Below are 21,592 nucleotides of genomic sequence, written 5' to 3' on the forward strand. Positions count from 1 at the left end.
ACTCATTGCTAAATTGTAACATGGAGAAAGGAGATTAAGTGGAGACAAAAGAAGAGGGAAAGAAAGAAAGAGAGTGGAAACAAAGAGATAAGAGCAGAGAGTTGGAGAGACCAATGTGAATTACACCTCCATCCAGCCTTGGGGAGTGATAGTTGGAATTACAATGGGCAGAAAAAAAACAGGAGCAGGAGAAAGAACAATATGGTTTCAGAGTAGGAGGACCCTAGGTTCCCCTCTTCCCACAAACACAACTAGATTACTATAAAATCATACTAAATACCCCAGAAATTGACCTGAAGAGTGATAAAACAAACTCCACAATTAAACATAGAGAAGAGGTGAACCTGGGTGGCTCAGTCAGTTAAGCATCCAACTTTGGCTCAGGTCACGATCTCATGGTTTGTGAGTTCAAGCCCCATGTCAGGTTCTGTGCTGATAGCTCGGAGCCTTGAGACTGCTTCAGATTCTGTGTCTCTCTCTCTTCCCCTCCCCTGCTTGTTCTCTATGTCTCTCTCTCAAAAATATTAAAAGAAAAAAAAGAAATGTTAAAAAAAAGGAGGGGGGAGAACAGGCCACATCAAAGAAGGTAGGAAGTGCAGATATGTGGTTTAGGGGAGAAATAGATCCTAGGTACTTTGGGGGGAAAACCAGGGTCACAGAGAAGAGACAGAGAGAGATAGAGAAAGAGAGGAAGAGAGAGAAGCACAGAAGGAAACTCTGAAGGAGAATGTTTCCACAAAGCCACTGGCTTGGAAAATGAGAGGGGCAAAATTTAGTCAGAACTTGCAGTCAACAGGGCTTAAAGCCTAGAATTTTAAAGGGTAGCAGGCTTGGCTGGGATAGAGTCCTGAAGGCACTACCCGAAGGCAGGCAAACAACAGGGGAGCAGATGGCATGGCAACAAAGATCTGAAGCATGCTTGAGGCAAACAGTGGGGAGATTATTCACTCTTCTCAGAGCAAACTGAAGTCAGCTTTCACAGAGACACCTCTCTGAGAAGAAAGGAGCTGGCTGGCACCACTTCCCACCCTGCTACTCAGCAAAAACACAGTGCCACTTGTAGTAAGCAGCTCAGCAGGGACACAGGCTGCCAAACATTCTTATACCAAGCCCAATCCCTGCACCCCAGGGAGACTGTCCTTCTAAGTCAAAATTAGCTTAATACCAGCATGGCGGGCCCCTCCTCCAGAAGACCGGCACAAACCCTTGCTGACACCACATCTCCTGACCAGAGAGTTCTGCAGGGCCATGGCTCTGGTGGAGTTGGTGTCAGGTCTCATTTCACAAGCACACCAGAGCACACCTAGTTAAAACTCACCATACTCAGGCCAGGGACAAAAACCTGCCCACAGTAGGCAAGGAGAACATCTGCAGATAACTTGCTTGAATGATAGAACAGTGAAAACACCACAGTAGAGTGCACACAGTACACACCTGAGACACTCCCTGAAGTGCCACGCCCTGAGCACTACATGACCTCTTCTTCATAAAGCTATTACTTTTAGTATCAGTATGCATAACTGGCTTTTCCTACACAGAAAAGAAGGCAGAGACTTACACAAAATGCTGACAGAAGAATCTGTCCCAAATGAAAGAACAAGATAAGGCCACTACCAAAGATGTAAGCAAAACAGATATAAGTAATCTGTTTGATGGAGAATTTAAAGCAACAATCATAAGGATACCCACTAGGCTTGAGAGAAGAATCGAAGACATCAGGGAGACCCTTAAACACAGATAAAATAGTTAACAATGAAGCAATCAGAGATGAATAATGCAATAAATGAGATTGGAAACAAGCTTGATGCAATGAACAGCAGACTAGAAGAAGCAGAAGAATGAATTAGTGACCCTGAAGACAAAATAATGGAAAATAATGAGGCTTAACAAAAGAGAGAAGAATTCATGGAATATGAGAATAGATTTAAGGATCTGAATGACTATATCAAATGTAATAACATTCATATTATAGAAGTCCCAGATGAAGAAGAGAGAGAAAGGGGGACATAAAATTTATTTGAAGAAATAGATGAAAACTTCCTTAATCTAGGGAAGGAAACAGACATCCAGATCCAGGATGGATCAGATCACAGATAAGTCTCATCAAAACCAACAAAAGCAGGCCAACACTAAGACATATTATAATTAAATTTGCAAAATATAGTGAAAAAGAAAAAAATCATAAAAGTGGCAAGACAAGAGAAGTCCTTAACTTACAATGGAAGACTCGTAAGGCTAGCTGGAGATTTCTCAACAGAAACTTGGCAAGCCAGAAGGGAGTGGCATGATATATTCAAAGTGCTAATTGGGAAAAATCTTCAGTCAAGAATATTCCATCCAGCAAGTCTAACATGCAGAATAGAAAGAGAGATCGTTTCCCAAAAAACAAAAACTAAAGGAATTCATGACCACAAAACTAGCCATGCATGAAATATTCAAAGGGACTCTTTGATACAAAGGAGAGGCCAACAGTGACAAATATAAGAAAAGATCAGAAAATATCTCCAGACAACGACAAAGTAAAATGGCAACAAATACATTTAAATTAATAATTATTTTGAATATAAATGGACTAAATGCTCCAATCCAAAGACATAGCATGTCAGAATTAATAATAAAAAAAAAGGGTCACCTATATAGTGCTTAGAAGAGACTCACTTTAGACCTAAAAACACTTGCAGATTGAAAGTGAGGGGATGGATGGGGCGCCTGGGTGGCGCAGTCGGTTAAGCGTCCGACTTCAGCCAGGTCACGATCTCGCGGTCCGTGAGTTCGAGCCCCGCGTCAGGCTCTGGGCTGACGGCTCGGAGCCTGGAGCCTGTTTCCGATTCTGTGTCTCCCTCTCTCTCTGCCCCTCCCCCGTTCATGCTCTGTCTCTCTCTGTCCCAAAAATAAATAAACGTTGAAAAAAAAAATTAAAAAAAAAAATTTAAAAAAAAAAGAAAGTGAGGGGATGGAGAAACATTTATCACACAAATGGATGTCTAAAGCTAGAGTAACAGTACTTGTATCAGACAGACTGGACTTAGAAGCAAATACTGTAACAAGAGACAAAGAAGGGCATTATATAATCATAAAGGGAATAATCCAACAAGAAGATATAACGATTGTAAATATTTATGCATCCAACATGGGAGCACCCAAATACAGAAAATATTTAATAACAAACATAAAAGAATTAATGGATAATAATATAATAATAGTAGGGGACTTTAATGCCTCGCTTACATAAATGGACAGATCATCCAAACAGAAAATCAACAAGAAAACAATGGCCTTGAATGACACACAAGACCACATGGACTTAACCAATATATTCAGAACATTTCATCATAAAACAGGAGAATACACATTGTTTTCAAGAGCATGTGGAACATTCTCAGAATAGATCACATACTAGGTTACAAAACAGGCCTCAACAAATACACAAAGATTGATATCATACCATGCACCTTTTGTGACCACAACACTATGAAACTAGAAGTCACTCACAAGAAAAAACTTGGAAAGGCCACAAATACATCGAGCTTAAACAACATGCTACTAAACAGTGAATTGGTTAAACAGGAAATCAAAGAAGAAATAAAAAATATATGGAAGCAAATGAAAATGAAAACACAACAGTCTAAAACCTTTGGGATCCAGCAAAAGCAGTCCAAAGAGGGAAATATATAGCTATATAGGCCTACCTCAAGAAGGAAGAAAAATCTTAAATAAACAACATAACCTTATACCTAAAGGAGCAAGAAAAAGAAGAACTGACAAAACCCAAACACAGGAAAAGGAAGGGGTTAATAAAGAGTACAACAGAAATCAATGATATAGAAACAAATAAAAACAATAGAACAGATCAATGAAACCAGGAGATGGTTCTTTGAAAAACTTAATAAAATTGATAAATCTCTAGTGAGAGTTATCAACTAGAAAAGATAATGCACCCTAATAAATGAAATCAGAAGTGAGATAGAAGAATTAATACCCAACATGACAGAAACACAAGCAAATATAAGAGAACATTATGAAAAATTATATGCCAACTAATTGGACAACCTAGAAGAAATGGATAAATTTCTAAAAACATATAAATTCCAAAACAGGAACAGGAAGAAATAGAAAACTTGAACAGAGCAATAACCAGCAAAGAAATTGAATCTGTAATCAAAAAGTCCCCAAAAAAACCTGTGTCAGATGACTTCACAGGCAAATTCTACCAAACATTTAAAGAAGACCTAATACCTATTATTTTCAAATTATCACAAAATATAGAAAAGGAAAGAAAACTCACAAATTCATTCTATGAGGCCAGCATTACCCTGATACCAAAAACTAGATAAAAACTCCACTAAAAAATAGAATTACAGGGAAATATCCCTGATGAACATGAAGACAAAAATTCTCAATAAAACACTAACAAACCAAATCCAACAATACATTAACAAATTCATTCATCATGTTCAAGTGGGATTTATTTCTAGGCTGCAAGGGTCATTAAATATTCACAAAAGAATCAAAGTGATGCACCACATTAATAAAAGAAAGGATAAGAAATGTATGATCATTTCAATAAATGCAAAGAAAGGATTTGATGAACTACAACAATGATTCATGATAAAAATCTTCAACAAAATAAATTTAGAGGGAACATACCTCAACATCGTAAAGGGCATATATGAAAAATCCACAGCTGACATCATCCTCAATGGGAAAAAAACCTGAAAGCATTTTTCCCTAAGGTCACAAAAAAGGCAGGGATGTCTACTCACACTGCCATTGTTTTACATAATACTGGAAGTCCTAGCCACAGCAATCAGACAAGAAAAACAAATAGATGGCATACAAGTTGGCAAGGAAGAAGTTTCACTATTTGCAGATGACATGATGCTATGTATAGAAAACCCAAAAACTCCACCAAAAACTCCTAGAGCTGATACAGGAATTCAGTAAATTCACAGCACAAAAAAGCAACATACGGAAATCTGTTGCATTTATATACACCAGTAATGAAGCAGCAGAAAGAGAAACCAAGGAATCAATCCCACTTACAATTACATCAAAAACCATAAGATACCTAGGAATAAACATAACCAAAGAAGTGAAATACATGTACTCTGAAAATTATCAAACACTGACGACAGAAATTGAAGAGAACACAAAAAATGTAAAGGCATTCCATGCTCATGGATGGGAAGAACAAATATCGTTAAAATGTCCTTACCACCCAAAGCAATCTGCACATTTAATGCAATTCCTATAAAAAATACCACCAGCATTTTTCACATACCTAGAAAAACAATCCTCAAATTTGTATGGAAACACAAAAGATCTGGAACAGCCAAAGCAATCTTGAAAAACAAAAACAAAGCTGGAGACACCACAATTCTTCTTCTTCTTTTTTTTTGATATAAGTACACTTTAATCATGGGTGGGCATGTAATTGTTCATTATACTATATTCAGTATTTTTTTATATTTTGAAATATTTTACAGTTACAAAAAGACTTAGAATGCATATATTGCACTACTTATCAAAATATATGGTAAGCAGGACTCTGAAAATTATTTTTCTACTATCTTGGACACTGATGAAATCCTTGTAAGTCATTATATTTAATTTTGGTCTCACATTTCACAATGAAAAAATACGCTCATCAAGGAAATATCAAAACTGTATATTAATTTGTCATATGAAGTAAGATTAATGATTTAGGAAAGCCTTAGGATGTGATCAATATCTTATACAACTCTTAAAAAGATAATTTCATTTGATTTTCTTTTTTTTTATTTAATTTAATTTTTTATTTTTAAAAATTACATCCAAATTAGTTAGCATATAGTGAAACAATGATTTCAGGAGTAGATTCCTTAATGCCCCGAACCCATTTAGCCCATCCCCCCTCCCACAACCCCCCCAGTAACCCTCCATTTGTTCTCCATATTTATGAGTCTCTTATGCTTTGTACCCCTCCCTGTTTTTATATTATTTTCATTTCCCTTCCATTATGTTCATCTGTTTTGCCTCTTAAAGTCCTCATATAAGTGAAGTCATGTGATTTTTGTCTTTCTCTGACTGACTAGTTTCACTTAGCATAATACCCTCCAGTTCCATCCACATACTTGCAAATGGCAAGATTTCATTCTTTTTGATTGCAGAGTAATGCTCCATTGTGTATATATATATGTGTGTGTGTATATATATATATATATATATATATATATATAGGTGTATATATATATATATACCACTTCTTCTTTATCCATTCATCCATTGATGGACATTTGGGCTCTTTCCATACTTTGGCTATTGTTGATAGTGCTGCTATAAACATGGGGGTGCATGTGTCCCTTCGAAACAGCACACCTGTATCCCGTGAATAAATGCCTAGTAGTGCATTTTAGTTTTTTGAGGAACCTCCATATAGTTTTCCAGAGTGGCTGCACCAGTGTGCATTGCCACCAACAATGCAAAAGAGATCCTCTTTCTCTGCATCCTCACCAATATCTTATGTTGCCTGAGTTGTTACTGTTAGCCACTATGACAGGTATCATGTGGTATCTCATTGTGGTTTTGACTTGTATTTCCCTGATGATGAGTGATGTTGAGCATTGTTTCATGTGTTCGTTGGCCATCTGATGTCTTCCTTGGAGAAGTGTCTATTCATGTCTTTTGCCCATTTCTTCACTGGATTATTTGTTTTTTGGATGTTGAGTTTGGTAAGTTCTTTATAGATTTTGGATACTAACCCTTTATCTGATATGTCATTTGCAAATATTTTCTCCATTCTGTCAGTTGCCTTTTAGTTTTACTGATTGTTTCTTTCGCTGTGCAGAAGCTTTTTATTTTGATGAGGTCCCAGTAGTTCATTTTTGCTTTTGTTTCCCTTGCCTCTAGAGACGTGTTCAGTAAGAAGTTGCTGCAGGCAAGATGAAAGACGTTTGTGCCTCCTTTCTCCTCAAGGATTTTGATGGCTTCCTGTCTTAAATTTAGGTCTTTCACCCATTTTGAGTTTATTTTTGTGTATAGTGTAAGAGTGTGGTCCAGGTTCATACTTCTGCATATCGCTGTCCAGTTTTCCCAGCACCACTTGCTGAAGACACTGTCTTTATTTCACTGGATATTCTTTCCTGCTTTGTCATAGATTACTTGGCTATACATTTCTGGGTCCATTTATGGGTTCTTTATTCTGTTCCATTGATCTGAGTGTCTGTTCTTGTGCCAGTACCATACTGTCTTGATGATTATAGCTTTGATAGTATAGCTTGAAGTCTGGGATTGTGATGTCTCCTCTCCTGCTTTGGTTTTCTTTTTCAAGACTTCTTTGGCTATTTGGGGTATTTTCCGGTTCCATACAAATTTTAGGATTATTTGTTCTAGCTCTGTAAAAAATGCTGGTGTTACTTTGATAGGGATTGCATCGAATATGTAGATTGCTTTGGGTAGTATCGACATTTTAACAATATTTGTTCCTCCTATCCAGAAGCATGGAATCTTTTTTCCATTTTTTTGTGTTTTCTTCAATTTCTTTCATAAGCTTTCTATAGTTTTCAGTGTATAGATTTTTCACCTCTTTGGTTAGATTTATTCCTAGGTGTTTTATGGTTATTGGTGCAACTGTAAATGGGATCAATTCCTTGATTATTCTTTCTGTCACTTCATTGTTGGTGTATAGGAATGCAACCAATTTCTGTGCGTTGATTTTATATCCTACAAGTTTGCTGAATTCATGAATCACTTCTAGCAGTTTTTTTGGTGGAATCTTTGGGGTTTTCCATGTATAGTATCATGTTCGACCCCTTCCTGGCTGATTTGGATGCCTTTTATTACTTTGTGTTGTCTGATTGCAGAGGCTAAGACTTCCAATACTATGTTGAATAACAGTGGTGAGAGTGGACATCCCTGTGTTTTTCCTGACCTTAGGGGAAAGCTCTCAGTTTTTCCCGATTGAGGATGATATTAGCATTAGGTCATTTGTATATGGCTTTTATGATCTCGAAGTATGATCCTTCTATCACTACTTTCTTGACGGTTTTTATCAAGAAAGGATGCTGTATTATGTCAAACGCTTTCCATGCATCTATTGAGGGGATCTATGGTTCTTCTCCTTTCTTTTATTGATGTGATGAATCACGTTATTTATTTTGTGGATATTGAACCAGCCTTGCATCCCAGGTATAAATCCCAATTGGTCGTGGTGAATAATTTTTTTAATGTATTGTTGTATCTGGTTAGCTACTACCTTGTTGAGGATTTTTGCATCCATGTTCATCAGGGAAATTGGTCATTAGTTCTCCTTTATCGTGGGGTCTAGGTCTGCTTTTGGAATTAAGGTAATGTTGGCTTCATAGAAAGAGTTTGGAAGTTTTCCTTCCATTTCTATTTTTTGGAACAGCTTCAAAAGAATAGGTGTTAACTCTTCCTTAAATTTTTTGGGCAGAATTCCCCTGGAAAGCCATTTGGCCCTGGGCTCTTGTTGTTTTGTTTTTCTTTTTGTTTCTTCTTTAAATATGAAATTTATGGTCAAATTAGGTTCCATACAACACCCAGTGCTCATTCCAACAGGTGCCCTCCTCAATATCCAAGACCCACCCTCCCCTCCCTCCCACCCCCCATCAACCCTCAGTTTGTTCTCAGTTTTAAGAGTCTCTTATGGTTTGGCTCCCTCCCTCTCTAACCTTTATTTTTTCCTTCCCCTCCCCATGGCCTTCTGTTAAATTTCTCAGGATCCACATAAGAGTGAAAACATATGGTATCTGTCTTTCTCTGTGTGACTTATTGCACTAAGCATAACATTCTCCAGTCCCATCCACATTGCTACAAAAGGCCAGATTTCATTCTTCCTCATTGCCACGTAGTATTCCACTGTTCATACAAACCACGACTTCTTTATCCATTCATCAGTTGATGGACATTTAGGCTCTTTCCATAATTTGGCTATTGTTGACAGTGCTGCTATAAACATTGGGGTACAAGTGCCCCTATGCGTCAGCACTCCTATATCCTTTGGGGAAATTCTTAGCAGTGCTATTGCTGGGTCATAGGGTAGGTCTATTTTTAATTTTTTGAGGAACCTCCACACTGTTTTCCAGAGTGGCTGCACCAATTCGCATTCCCACCAACAGTGCAAGAGGGTTCCCGTTTCTCCACATCCTTGTCAGCATCAATTGTCTCCTGTTTTGTTCATTTTAGCCACTCTGACTGGCGTGAGGTGATATCTGAGTGTGGTTTTGATTTGTATTTCCCTGATAAGGAGCTGAGCATCTTTTCATGTGCCTGTTGGCCATCTGGATGTCTTCTTTAGAGAAGTGTCTATTCATGTTTGCTGCCCATTTCTTCACTGGGTTATTTGTTTTTTGGGTGTGAAGTTTGGTGCACTCTTTATAGATTTTGGATACTAGCCCTTTGTCCCATATGCCATTTGCAAATATCCTTTCCCATTCCATCAGTTGACTTTTAGTTTTGTTGATTGTTTCCTTTGCAGAGCAGATTTTTATCTTCATGAGGTCCCAGTAGTTCATTTTTTCTTTTAATTCCCTTGCTTTTAGAGATGTGTAAAGTATGAAATTTCTGCTGCTGAGGTCAGAGAGGGTTTTTTCTGCTTTCTCCTCTAGGGTTTTGATGGTTTCCTTTCTCACATTCAGGTCCTTTATGCACTTTGAGTTTATTTTTGTGAATGGTGTGAGAAAGTGGTCTAGTTTCATCTTTTTGCATGTTGTTGTCCAGTTCTCACAGCACCATTTGTTAAAGAGATCTCTTTTTCCCATTGGATATTCTTTCCTGCTTTGTCAAAGATGAGTTGGCCATACATTTGTGGGTCTAATTCTGGAGTTTCTATTCTATTCCATTGGTCTATGTGTCCGTTTTTGTGCCAATACCATGCTGTCTTGATGATTACAGCTTTGTAGTAGAGGCTAAAGTCTGGGGTTGTGATGCCTCCTGCTTTGGTCTTCTTCAAAATTACTTTGGCTATTTGGGATCTTTTGTGGTTCCATACAAATTTTAGTATTGTTTGTTCTAGCCCCGTGAAGAATGCTGGTGCAATTTTGACTGGGATTGCATTTAATGTGTACATTGCTTTGGATAGTAATGACATTTTAACAATACTTATTCTTCCAATCCATGAGCATGGAATGTTTTCCCATTTCTTTATGTCTTCTACAGTTTCCTTCATAAGCTTTCTATAGTTTTCAGCATACAGATCTTTTACATCTTTGGTTAGGTTTATTCGTAGGTATTTTATGCTTCTTGGTGCAATTGTGAATGGGATCAGTTTCTTTATTTGTCTTTCTGTTGTTTCATTATTAGTGGATAAGACTGCAACTGATTTGTATACAGTGATTTTATATCCTATGACTTTGCTGAATTCATTTATCAGTTCTAGTAGACTTTTGGTGGAGTGTATCGGGTTTTGCATGTATAATATCCTGTAAAAAGAGAAAGCTTGACATCATATTTGCCAATTTTCATGCTTTGATTTCCTTTTGTTGTCTGATTGCTGATGCTAGAACTTCCAACACTATGTTAAACAACAGCGGTGAGAGTCGACATCCCTGTCATGTTCCTGATCTCAGGGGGAAAGCTCTCAGTTTTTCCCCACTGACGATGAAATTAGCTGTGGGCTTTTCATAAATGGCCTCTATGATGTTTAAATCTGTTCCTTCTATCCTGACGTTCTCAAGCATTTTTATTAAGAAGGGATGTTGAATTTTGTCAAATGCTTTTTCTGCATTGATAGACAGGATCACGTGGTTCTTATCTTTTCTTTTATTAATGTGATGCATCACATTGATTGATTTGCGAATGTTGAACCAGCCCTGCAGCACTGGAATAAATCCCACTTGATCATGGTGTATAATTCTTTTTATATGCTGTTGAATTCGATTTGCTAGTATCTTATTGAGAATTTTTGCATCCACGTTCATCAGGGATATTGGCCTATAGTTCTCTTTTTTTGCTGGTCTCTGTCTAGTTTAGGAATCAAAGTAATGCTGGCTTCATAGAACGAGTCTGGAAGTTTTCCTTCCCTTTCTATTGTTTGGAACAGCTTCAGAAAGATAGGTATTATCTCTGCTTTAAATGTCTGGTAGAATTCCCCAGGGAAACTATCTGGTCCTGGACTCCTATTTGTTGGGAGATTTTTGATAACTTATTCAACTTCTTCACTGGTTATGGGTATGTTCAAGTTTTCTATTTCTTCCTGTTGGAGTTTGGAAAGTGTATGGGTGCTTAGGAATTTGTCCATTTTTTCCAGGTTGTCCAGTTTGTTGGCATATAATTTTTCATAGTATTCCCTGATAATTGCTTGTATTTCTGAGGGATTGGTTGTAATAATTCCATTTTCATTCATGATTTTGTCTATTTGGGTCATCTTCCTTTTCTTTTTGAGAAGCCTGACTAGAGGTTTATTAATTTTGTTTATTTTTTCAAAAAACCAACTCTTGGTTTCATTGATCTGCTCTACAGTTTTTTTAGATTCTATATTGTTTGTTTCTGCTCTGACGTTTATTATTTCTCTTCTTCTGCTGCGTTTGGGGTGTCTTTGCTGTTCTGCTTCTAGTTCCTTTAGGTGTGCTGTTAGATTTTTTATTTAGGATTTTTCTTGTTTCTTGAGATAGACCTGCATTGCAATTTATTTTCCTCTCAGGACTGCCTTCGCTGCATCCCAAAGCGTTTATATTGTTGTATTTTCATTTTCATTTGTTTCCATATATTTCTTAATTTCCTCTCTATTTGCCTGGTTGATCCATTCCTTCCATAGTAGGGTGTTCTTTAACCTCTATGCTTTTGGAGGTTTTCCAGACTTTTTCCTGTGGTTGATTTCAAGCTTCATAACATTGTGGTCTGAAAGTATGCCTGGTATGATCTCAATTCTTGTATACTTATGAAGGGCTGTTTTGTGACACAGTATGTGATATATCTTGGAGAATGTTCCATATGCACTCATTGTGATTAATTGTTTTATATATTTGGGGGCTCCTGTATTTGGTGCATCAACATTTATAATTGTTAGGTCTTCCTGATGGATAGACCTTGTAATGATTATATAATGCCCTTCTTCATCTCTTGTTACAGCCTTTAATTTAAAGTCTAGTTTGTCTGACATAAATATGGCTACTCCAGCTTTCTTTTGACATCCAGTAGCATGACAGATAGTTCTCCATCCCCTCACTTTCAATCTGAAGGTGTCTTCAGGTCTAAAATGAGTCTCTTGTAGATAGCAAATAGATGGGTCCTGTTTTTTTTATCCATTCTGATACCTTATGTCTTTTGGTTGGTGCATTTAGTCCATTTACATTCAGTGTTATTATAAAAAGATATGGGTTTAGAGTCACTGTGATGTCTGTAGCTTTCATGCTTGTAGTGATGTCTCTGGCACTTTGTTGTCCTTGCAACATTTTACTCACAGAATCTCCCTTAGGATCTCTTTTACGGCTGGTTTAGTGGTGATGAATTCCTTCAGTTTTTGCTTGTTTGAGAAGACCTTTATCTCTCCTTCTATTCTGAATGACAGACTTGCTGGATAAGGGATTCTCGGCTGCATATTTGTTCTGTTCATCACATTGAGGATTTCCCGCCATACCTTTCTGGACAGCCAAGTTTCAGTAGGTAGGTCTGCCACTACTTTTATGGGTCTCCCTTTGTAAGTTAGAGCATGTTTATCCCTAGCTGCTTTCGGAATTTTCTCTTTATCCTTTTATTTTGACAGTTTCACTATGATATGTCATGCAGAAGATTGATTCAAGTTATATCTGAAGGGATATATCTGTGCCTCTTGATTTTAATGCCTGTTTCCCCAGATCAGGGAAGTTCTCAGCTATAATTTGTTCAAGTACACTTTCAGCCCCTTTCTCTATCTCTTCCCATTCTGGCATCCCTATTATACATATATTGTTACCCTTGATTGCATCACTTAGTTCTCTAATTCTCCCCTCATACTCCTGCATTTTTTTATCTCTCTTTTTCTCAGCTTCCTCTTTGTCCACAATTTTATCTTCTAATTCACCTATTATCTCCTCTGCCTCTTCAATCTGTGCCAAGGCTGCCTCCATTTTATTTTGTACCTCATTTATAGCATTTTTTAGCTCCTCTTGTCTGTTTCTTAGTCCCTTGTTCTCTGTGGTAATAGATTCTCTGCTGTCCTGTATACTTTTCTCAAGCCCAGCGATTAATTTTATGAATATTATTCTAACTCTATGGTCCATTATATTGCTTAAATCGTTTTTGGTCAATTCATTAGCTGTTGCTACTTCCTGGAGTTTCTTTTGAGGAAAGTTCTTCAGTTTCATCATTTTGGGTAGTCCCTGAAGTGGTGAGGAACTGCAGGGCACTTCCCCTGTGTTGTCTGGAGTAACTTGTGTTGGTGGGAGGGGCCACAGTCAGACCCGATGTCTGTCCCCAGCCCACAGCTGGGGCCACAGTCAGACTGGTGTGCACCTTATCTTCCCCTCTCCCAGGCTCAGGACCCACTGTGGAGTGGTGTGGCCCCTGTCTGGGCTACTTGCATACTGCCAGGCTTGTGGTGCTACTTTGATGGTATTTGGCGTATTAGCCGGGGTGTATCCGCAAGGTACACAGGGGTCGGAGGTGCAAGCTTAGCTCACTTTGTCTTCAGTGGTCCCCTCAGGAGGAGCCCTGCACCACCAGGAGTGAGGCAGACCCGTCGGAGGGATGGATCCACAGAAACACAGTGTTGGGTGTGTGTGTGGTGCAAGCAAGTTTGGTGATGGGAACTGGTTCCCTTTGGTATTTTGGCTGAGGGATGGGAGAGGAAGATGGCACTGGCCAATGCCTTTGTTCCCCACTGAGCTGAGGTCTGTCTTCTGGGGCTCAACAACTCTCCCTCCCGGTGTCTTCTCACCCTTCTGCTCTCTGAGCAGAGCTGCTGATTTTTAGCATTCCAGATGTTAAGTCCCGGTAGTTGTCAGAACTCACATAGTGAGGCCCCTCTGCTTTTGCAAATCAGAGTCAGTGGCTCTGTCCTGCCAGGCAGGCTGCCCCTCCACCGCCCTGGCTCCCTCCCGCCAGTATGTGTAGTGTGCATTGCCCCTCTGCCCTTCCTACTCCCTTCCGTGGGCCTCTTGTCTATGCTTGCCTCTGGAGAGTCCATTCTGCTAGTCTTCTGGTGGTTTTCTGGGTTATTTAGGTAGATGTGGGTGGAATCTAAGTGATCAACAGGACGCTGTGAGCCCAGCGTCCTCCTACACCTCCATCTTCTCCTTCTTCCTGGACTCTTGTTTTTTGGCAGATTTTTGATTACTAATTCAATTTCCTTACTGGTTATGGGTCTGTTCAAATTTTCTATTTCTTCCTGTTTCAGTTTTGGTAGTGTATATGTTTCTAGTAATTTGTCCATTTCTTACAGATTACTCATTTTATTGGCATATAATTGCTTATAATATTCTCTTATTATTGTTGTTATTTCTGTTGTGTTGGTCATGATCTCTCATCTTTCATTCTTGATTTTATTTATTTGGGTCCTTTCCTTTTCCGTTTTGATCTTACTGGCTAGTGGTTGATCAATTTAGTTAATTCTTTCAAAAAACCAACTTCTGGTTTCGTTTATCTGTTCTACTGTTTTTTTTTTCTTTTGGTTTCAATAACATTAATTTCTGCTCTAATGTTTATTATTTCCTGTCTTCTGTTGTTTTGGGGTTTTATTTGCTGTTCTTTTTCCAGCTCCTTAAGGCGTAAGGTTAGGTTGTGTATCTGAGATCCTTTTTCCTTCTTTAGGAAGGCCTGGATTGTTATATACTCCTTATGCCCACATTTGCTGTGTCCCAGAGGTTTTGGGTTGTGGTGTTATCATTTTCCTTGATTTCCATATACTTTTAAATTTCCTCTTTAACTGTTTTGTTAGCCCATTCATTCATTAGTAGGATGTTCTTCAGTCTCCAAGTATCTGTTACCTTTCCCAAATTTTTCTTGTGGTTGATTTTGAATTTCATAGCATTGTGGTCTGAAAATATGCACGGTGTGATCTCGATCTTTTTTACTTCCTTAGGGCTGATTTGTGTCCCAGTATATGGTCTATTCTGAAGAATGTTCCATGTGCACTGTAGAAGAATGTATATTCTGCTTTAGGATGTAATGTTCTGAATATATCTGTGAAGTCCATCTGGTCCAGTGTGTCATTCAAAGATGTTTCCTTGTTGATTTTTTGATTAGATGATCTGTCTATTGCTGTGAGTGGGGTGTTGAAGTCTCCTACTATTATTGTATTACTATCAATGAATTTCTTTATGTTTGTGATTAATTGATTTATATATTTGGGTGTTTTCACACTTGGCGCATAAATGTTTACAATTGTTAGGTCTTCTTGATCTATAGACCCCTTGATTATGATATAATGCCCTTCTGCATCTCTGGATACAGTCTTCATTTTAAAGTCTAGATTGTCTGATATAATTATGGCTACTCTCGCTTTCTTTTGTTGGCCATTAGCATGATGGTTCTCCATCCCCTTATTTTCAATCCGAATGTGTCTTTAGGCCTAAAGTGGTTCTCTTGTAAACAGCATATAGATGGATCTTGTTTTCTTGTCCATTCTGTTACCCTATGTCTTTTGCTTGGAGCATTGAGTCCATTGACGTTTAGAGTGACCACTGAAAGATATGATTTTATTGCCTTTATGATGCTTGTAGAATTGGAGTTTCTGGTCTGTTCTCTGGTCTTTTCTAATCTTTGTTGTTTTTGGTATTTATTTATTTTTATATGTATATTTTCATCTATTCTCCCCTCAGAAAGTCCCCCTTAAAATTTCTTGCAGGGCTGGTTTAGTGGTCACAAACTCCTTTAATTTTTGTTTGTATGGGAAACTTTTTATCTGTCCTTCTATTTTGATGACAGCCTTTCTGGATAAAGAATTCTTGGCTGCATATTTTTCTGATTCAGCACACTGAATATATCCTGCCACTCCTTTCTGGCCTGCCAGGTTTCTATGGATATGTCTGCTGCAAACCTGATCTGTCTTCCCTTGTATGTTAGGGACTTTTTTTCCCTTGCTGCTTTCATGATTCCCTCCTTGCCTGAGTCTTTTGTGAATTTGACTATGATATGCCTTGTTGATGGTCAGTTTTTGTTGAATCTAATGGGGGTCCTCTGTGCTTCCTGGAGACATCACACTTCCGGACTTCAAGTTATATTACAAAGCTGTAGTCATCAAGGCAGTATGATACTGGCACAAAAACAGACGCATAGTTAAACCCAGAAATGAACTCACAGCTATAAGGTCAATTAATCTTCAACAATCAGAAAAGAATATCCAATGGGAAAAAGAATGTTTATTCAACAAGTGGTGTTGGGAAAACTGGATAGCAACATACAAAAGAATGAAAGTGGACCACTTTCTTAAACCAAATACAAAAGTAAGTTCAAAATAGATTAAAGACATAAGTGTGAGACCTGAAACCATAAAAATCGTAGAAGAGAATACAGGCAGTAACCTCTTTGATACTGCCCTATCAACTTCTTTCTAGATGTTTCCTGAGGCAAGGGAAACAAAAATAAAATTAAACTATTGGAACTTCATCAAAATAAAAAGCATCTGCACAGTGAAGGAAACAATCAACAAAAGAAGGCAACCTACTGAATTGGAGAAGACATTTGAAAATGATATATCTGATAAAGGTTTAGTATATAAAGAACTATATAAAGAACTTATAAAATTCAACACCCTAAAATTGAATAATCTAATTAAAATGGGCAGAAGACATGAATAGATATTTTTCCAAGGAGACAGAATTGGACAACAGGCACATGAAAAGATGCTCAGCATCAGGGATCATCAGGGAAATAGATATCAAAACTAAAATGAGATATTATCTTTCTCCTGTCAGAATGGCTAAAATCAACAACAGAAGAAACAACAGGTGTTGGAAAAGATGTGGAGAAAAAGGAACCCTCTTGAACTATTGGTGGGAATGCAAACTGGTGCAGTCCTTCTGGAAAACAGTATGGAGGTTCCTCAAAAAGTAAAAATAGAGCTACCCTAGGATCCAGCAATTGCGTGACTAGGTATTTACCCAAAGAATGCAAAATTACTAATTCAAAGGGATATATGTACTCTGATGTTTGTAGCAGCATTATCTACAAACACCAAACTATGGGAACAGCCCAAATTTCCATCCACTGAGGAGTAGATAAAGAAGAGGTGGTATACACACACACACACTCACACACACACAATGGAATATTACTCAGCCATAAAAAAAGAATTAAATCTTGCCATTTGCAATGACATTGGTGGAGCCAGGGAGTATTATGCAAAGGGAAATAAGTCTGTCAGAAAAAGACAAATACCATATGCTTTCACTTATATGTGGAATTTAAGAAACAAAACAAGTGAGCATAAGGGGAGAAAAAGAGAGGTAGAGGCAAATGAAAAAAACAGACTCTTAATTACAGAGAACAAATTGATGGTTACCAGAGTGGAAGTGAGGGAGGGATGGGTTAAATAGGTGATAGGGATTAAGGAGTCGACTTGTGATGAGCACCACTGTTGTGTATTTAACTCTCATTCTGTATCCCTTTATTGAGAAACGACATTGTCAAAGTCATGTGCTCTGGACTGTTTTGGGGCAATACAAAGCACAAATATTATCTTACTTCATACAAACATAATTTTCCCAAGGCAAAATTTGAACAATGTAAAACCAGTCTGAATTATGTGAACTTTTCAAGTTCAATGAATCCAAAAAATTGATAGTTTATTCAATTTGTCTATAATATCTTAAAAAATTTGTAAATATATGCCTAGTATTGAAAGTTTAGCCATAAAAGACTCTTAAATACAGAGAACAAACTGAGGGTTGCTGGAGTTGAAGTTGGGGGGGTGGGTTAAATGGGTGATGGGCATTAAAGGGGACACTTTTCAGGATGAGCAATGGATGTCCAATGTAAGAGATGAATCACTGGGTTCTACTCCTGTATGTTAACTAACTTGAATTTAAATTAAAAAAAATATTATAGCCATCAAAAGCAATGATAAAGTTTAAATTATTTGCTTAAGGAGAAAAGGTTCTCAGATTATGGGTTCTAGTCCCAGATTGTTCCACTTTTGTGGCCTTAGGTAAATGGTTCTCAAACTTGAGCATGTGTCAGAATCCTCTGGAGGGTTTGTTGCTGACCCATACACCCTGAGTTTCTGAGTCTGTAGGTTTATTTTCAAGTTCTTATATGATGCTGATGTTGTTTGTAAGTGTACATCTTAAATCATTTATTGCTTATAACAAATCTAGAAGTATTGTTATTATAATTCCTATTTTATAGATGAAGAAACTGAGGTACAGAGAAGTTAAGCAAGTTGCCTGACATTACACATCACGTATGTAACTAAAGCTGAAACATAAACCAAGGATATGAACTCTGAATATAGAATCAGGTACTTAAGACTAAGTCTCTATATACTCTTATTTATTTATTTATTTATTTATTTATTTATTTATTTTTGAGAGAGACAGAGAGTACAAGCGGGGGAGAGGCAGAGAAAAAGACTGGAGAGAGAGAGAGAGAAAGAAAGAGAGACAGAGAGAATCCCAAGCAGAGAGAGAGAGAGAGAGAATCCTAAGCAGGTTCCACACTACTGTCAGTGCAGAGCTTGACCTGGGGCTCAAACACACGAACTGTGAGATCATGATCTAAGCTGAACTCAAGAGTCAGATGTTCAACCTACTGAGCCACCCAGGCACCCCTCTATATACTGTTGATTATACAATGTGATACTTTGATAGAAATATTCACAGGGAATAATTAATTCACAGAAGAGGAACACTTAGACCAAGCTAAATATCTAAGGGATGCTTTGCAGAAAAGCTGAATCACAATTTATTGGTAAAAATAATTCTCAGAAATGTCTAATCCATCTCAAGCACTAAGTAGCTGTTGTGACCTTGATAACTTACACTCTTTGGGTCTCTATTTGAAACTTTATAGTGTTACTGTGCAAATAAGACAATATGGGAAAAGCACTTAGCACAGTGTCTCTGGCACATAGTGGACACTCAATAAATAATTGACTACTCAGAGAGAGGGGGAAGATTTTAAGCTAGTGATCTTATGCACATGCATAGTTGTGTGAAATAGTTGTTTGGGTAATGGGAGAAAGTGTTGATTAGTATAAAATAATAGATGATGGAAATCATGCATTTATAATGACATCAATTCAAATAAATGCTTGTGCTTTCTTCTAACAGTGTTTAACTGCATGGATGTAGCAGTAAAGAAGGCATTCATTGTAGTTTTGATTTGCCTTTCCTTGATGATCAGTGATGTTGAGCATCTTTTCATTTGTCTGTTGGAGATCTGTATGTTTCTTTGGGAAAATGTCTGTTCATGTTTTCTGCCCACTTTTAATTGGATTATTTGTTTTTTGGGTTTTGAGATTTATAAGTTAACTATAGAGAACAAACTGATAGTTACCAGAAGGGAAGTGGTGGGGGGATGTGTTAAATATGTGATGGGGATTAAGGAGGGCACATGTGATGAGCACCAGGTGATATATGGAAGTGTTAAATCACTATATTGCATACCTGAAACTAATACTACACTATATGTTAACTAACAGGAATTTAAAAACTTAAATAAAAAAATAAAGCATTCATATATTCACCAAATGTTTATTGAGCACCACAGTAAACTAGTCACCATGCTAAGCACTAAGGAAATCAGGGTAAATAAAATAGCCCCCATAGAGTCCTCTGAATTCTAGGGGTAGTGCATGTTAGGTATTAGAAAGAGGAGATGGTGGTAAAAAGAAACAATATATAAAGAGAGATAGACTACTCCAGAGATGGGATTTTGCTAAGTGGGAGGGACAATAAGATAAGGAGGTAAAGCAATTGAGGATAATAGTAACAGAATGGTTGCAATTACGAATATTAAAGCAAGAAGTTAGAGAGGATGGAGCTAAAAATGGAGAGAACGGGATGTAATAAGTGGAGAGGAAAAAAGATGGATAAGAGATTAAAGATCTCTAAGAGGCAGAAGAATCCAGTTAGTGAAGTTTGAACTAGAAAAAAAATTATACCAACACTCCTTTATCCTACATATTTTTCTGAATTTATGAAGTTTTTCTAGACTTTGTCTGATAGTTGACCATATATATGATGTCACTATGTAGTAGAAGGGGTATAGCTTATGGAATTCATTTAATGACATAATATTCTCTCGTCTATACATGAATAGTTGATAAATTCTTTATGTGTATATATTTAAATACATACAATTATTATTTAGTATATAGTATAATATACATATTTGTATTTATATTAATTTATAGGTATATAAGTTATGTTTGATATATTATATGTAATATACGTATATTAAATTATGGCCTTGTACATTGAGTGCATAACAATGGAAGATAAACAGTGATGTATTGACAGTGGGATTGTATATTCCATCATCAATGTAATATCTTACAATGGGCTTGTATCTTACATCATCAGTGTAATATCTTAAAACAAGTCACAGTATGCCATGAATTTTTTTAGCTCCTTGTCCAAGAGTTCACATTTGCCATCAAAGTATGTTATTTAAAAAAAGTTCACAGAATTCTTTACTGATCTTAAAAGGACTGGTGTGATGTCTTTTGATGATTTTTATAAAGTATATTAACTCTTAAGACATGTGTTCAGATATGCTCATTAGTTACCCTGTTTCTCCATTAAGAGTACAAGGGTTTTGGGGAACCTGGCTGGTTCAGTCAGTGGAGCATGCAACTCTTGATCTTGAGGTTGTGAGTTTGAGCCCCATTTTGGGTGTAGAGATTACTTAAAAATAAAATCTTTAAAAAAAGTTCTAGAGTTTCACTGTGAGCCCAAAAGTGCTCTAAACAATAAAGCACATTAAAAATACCAAAGTATCATAGAATGTTTGATAGCTGCAACATTGAGGCAAATGATATATTTACAGTACCTTCCTCCAATTCTCTGCAAATGTTCTAATAAGCAGTGATATAGATCTGTATTTTTACGGCTTAGATCAGCAAGTAACTCTCCAAAATATTTGGGGTCCAATTTTGCAGGGCAATCATCTTCAGTTATCACCTGACAAAAACATCAACCACAATTATAAACAACATTAAGTATTTCTAAATTGATAGATGTTTTGATGTCAAATGAAAAAAAAGTTACATAACCTATTAATACAAGTCACTCATTACAAAGTCATCACATGAATCAACTCACTAAATTTTCTTTGCATCTGAGGTATACATTTTTCAATATGGGAGGAACTTAAAGGAAAAGCAACATTGCAATAGTATTTTCAATTTTATATCACTAATCTAAGTGACCTAATGAACGCAAACTTGAATAATTTATATTAAAGTTCTTGAATATATATGCTTGCATAAAACAGTAAAACTAGTAAATCAAAATCTGTAAATTTCCCATTATCATTGCATGGCTTACTCTTCTATTCCCTATTGGAAAAGAACATATGAATTATTTGAATTATATTGACATAGAAGAATTACTTTCATTTGGACTTGCATCTCAATGAAAGGCAGCTTAATTTATTAGCATACCTTGAAGATAGATTAAATTAACCTCGATTCAATGATTTATGTATTTTTTCTTATATTCCCTCCACTTACTAT

The 21,592-nt window shown here is 37.0% G+C and overlaps 1 protein-coding gene across 1 annotated transcript in view; it reads right to left on the minus strand.

Annotated features, from left to right (window-relative positions):
• Positions 1-21,592, minus strand: part of POF1B (POF1B actin binding protein) — a 119,319-nt gene that overhangs the window by 35,577 nt on the left and 62,150 nt on the right. Inside the window, exon 5 of the mRNA XM_032592065.1 lies at positions 20,908-21,038. Coding sequence (XP_032447956.1) covers positions 20,908-21,038 — 131 coding nt within the window. The remainder of the gene's footprint in view (positions 1-20,907; positions 21,039-21,592) is intronic.

Source organism: Lynx canadensis, chromosome X (assembly GCF_007474595.2).
Source record: "Lynx canadensis isolate LIC74 chromosome X, mLynCan4.pri.v2, whole genome shotgun sequence".
Taxonomy (NCBI): domain Eukaryota; kingdom Metazoa; phylum Chordata; class Mammalia; order Carnivora; family Felidae; genus Lynx; species Lynx canadensis.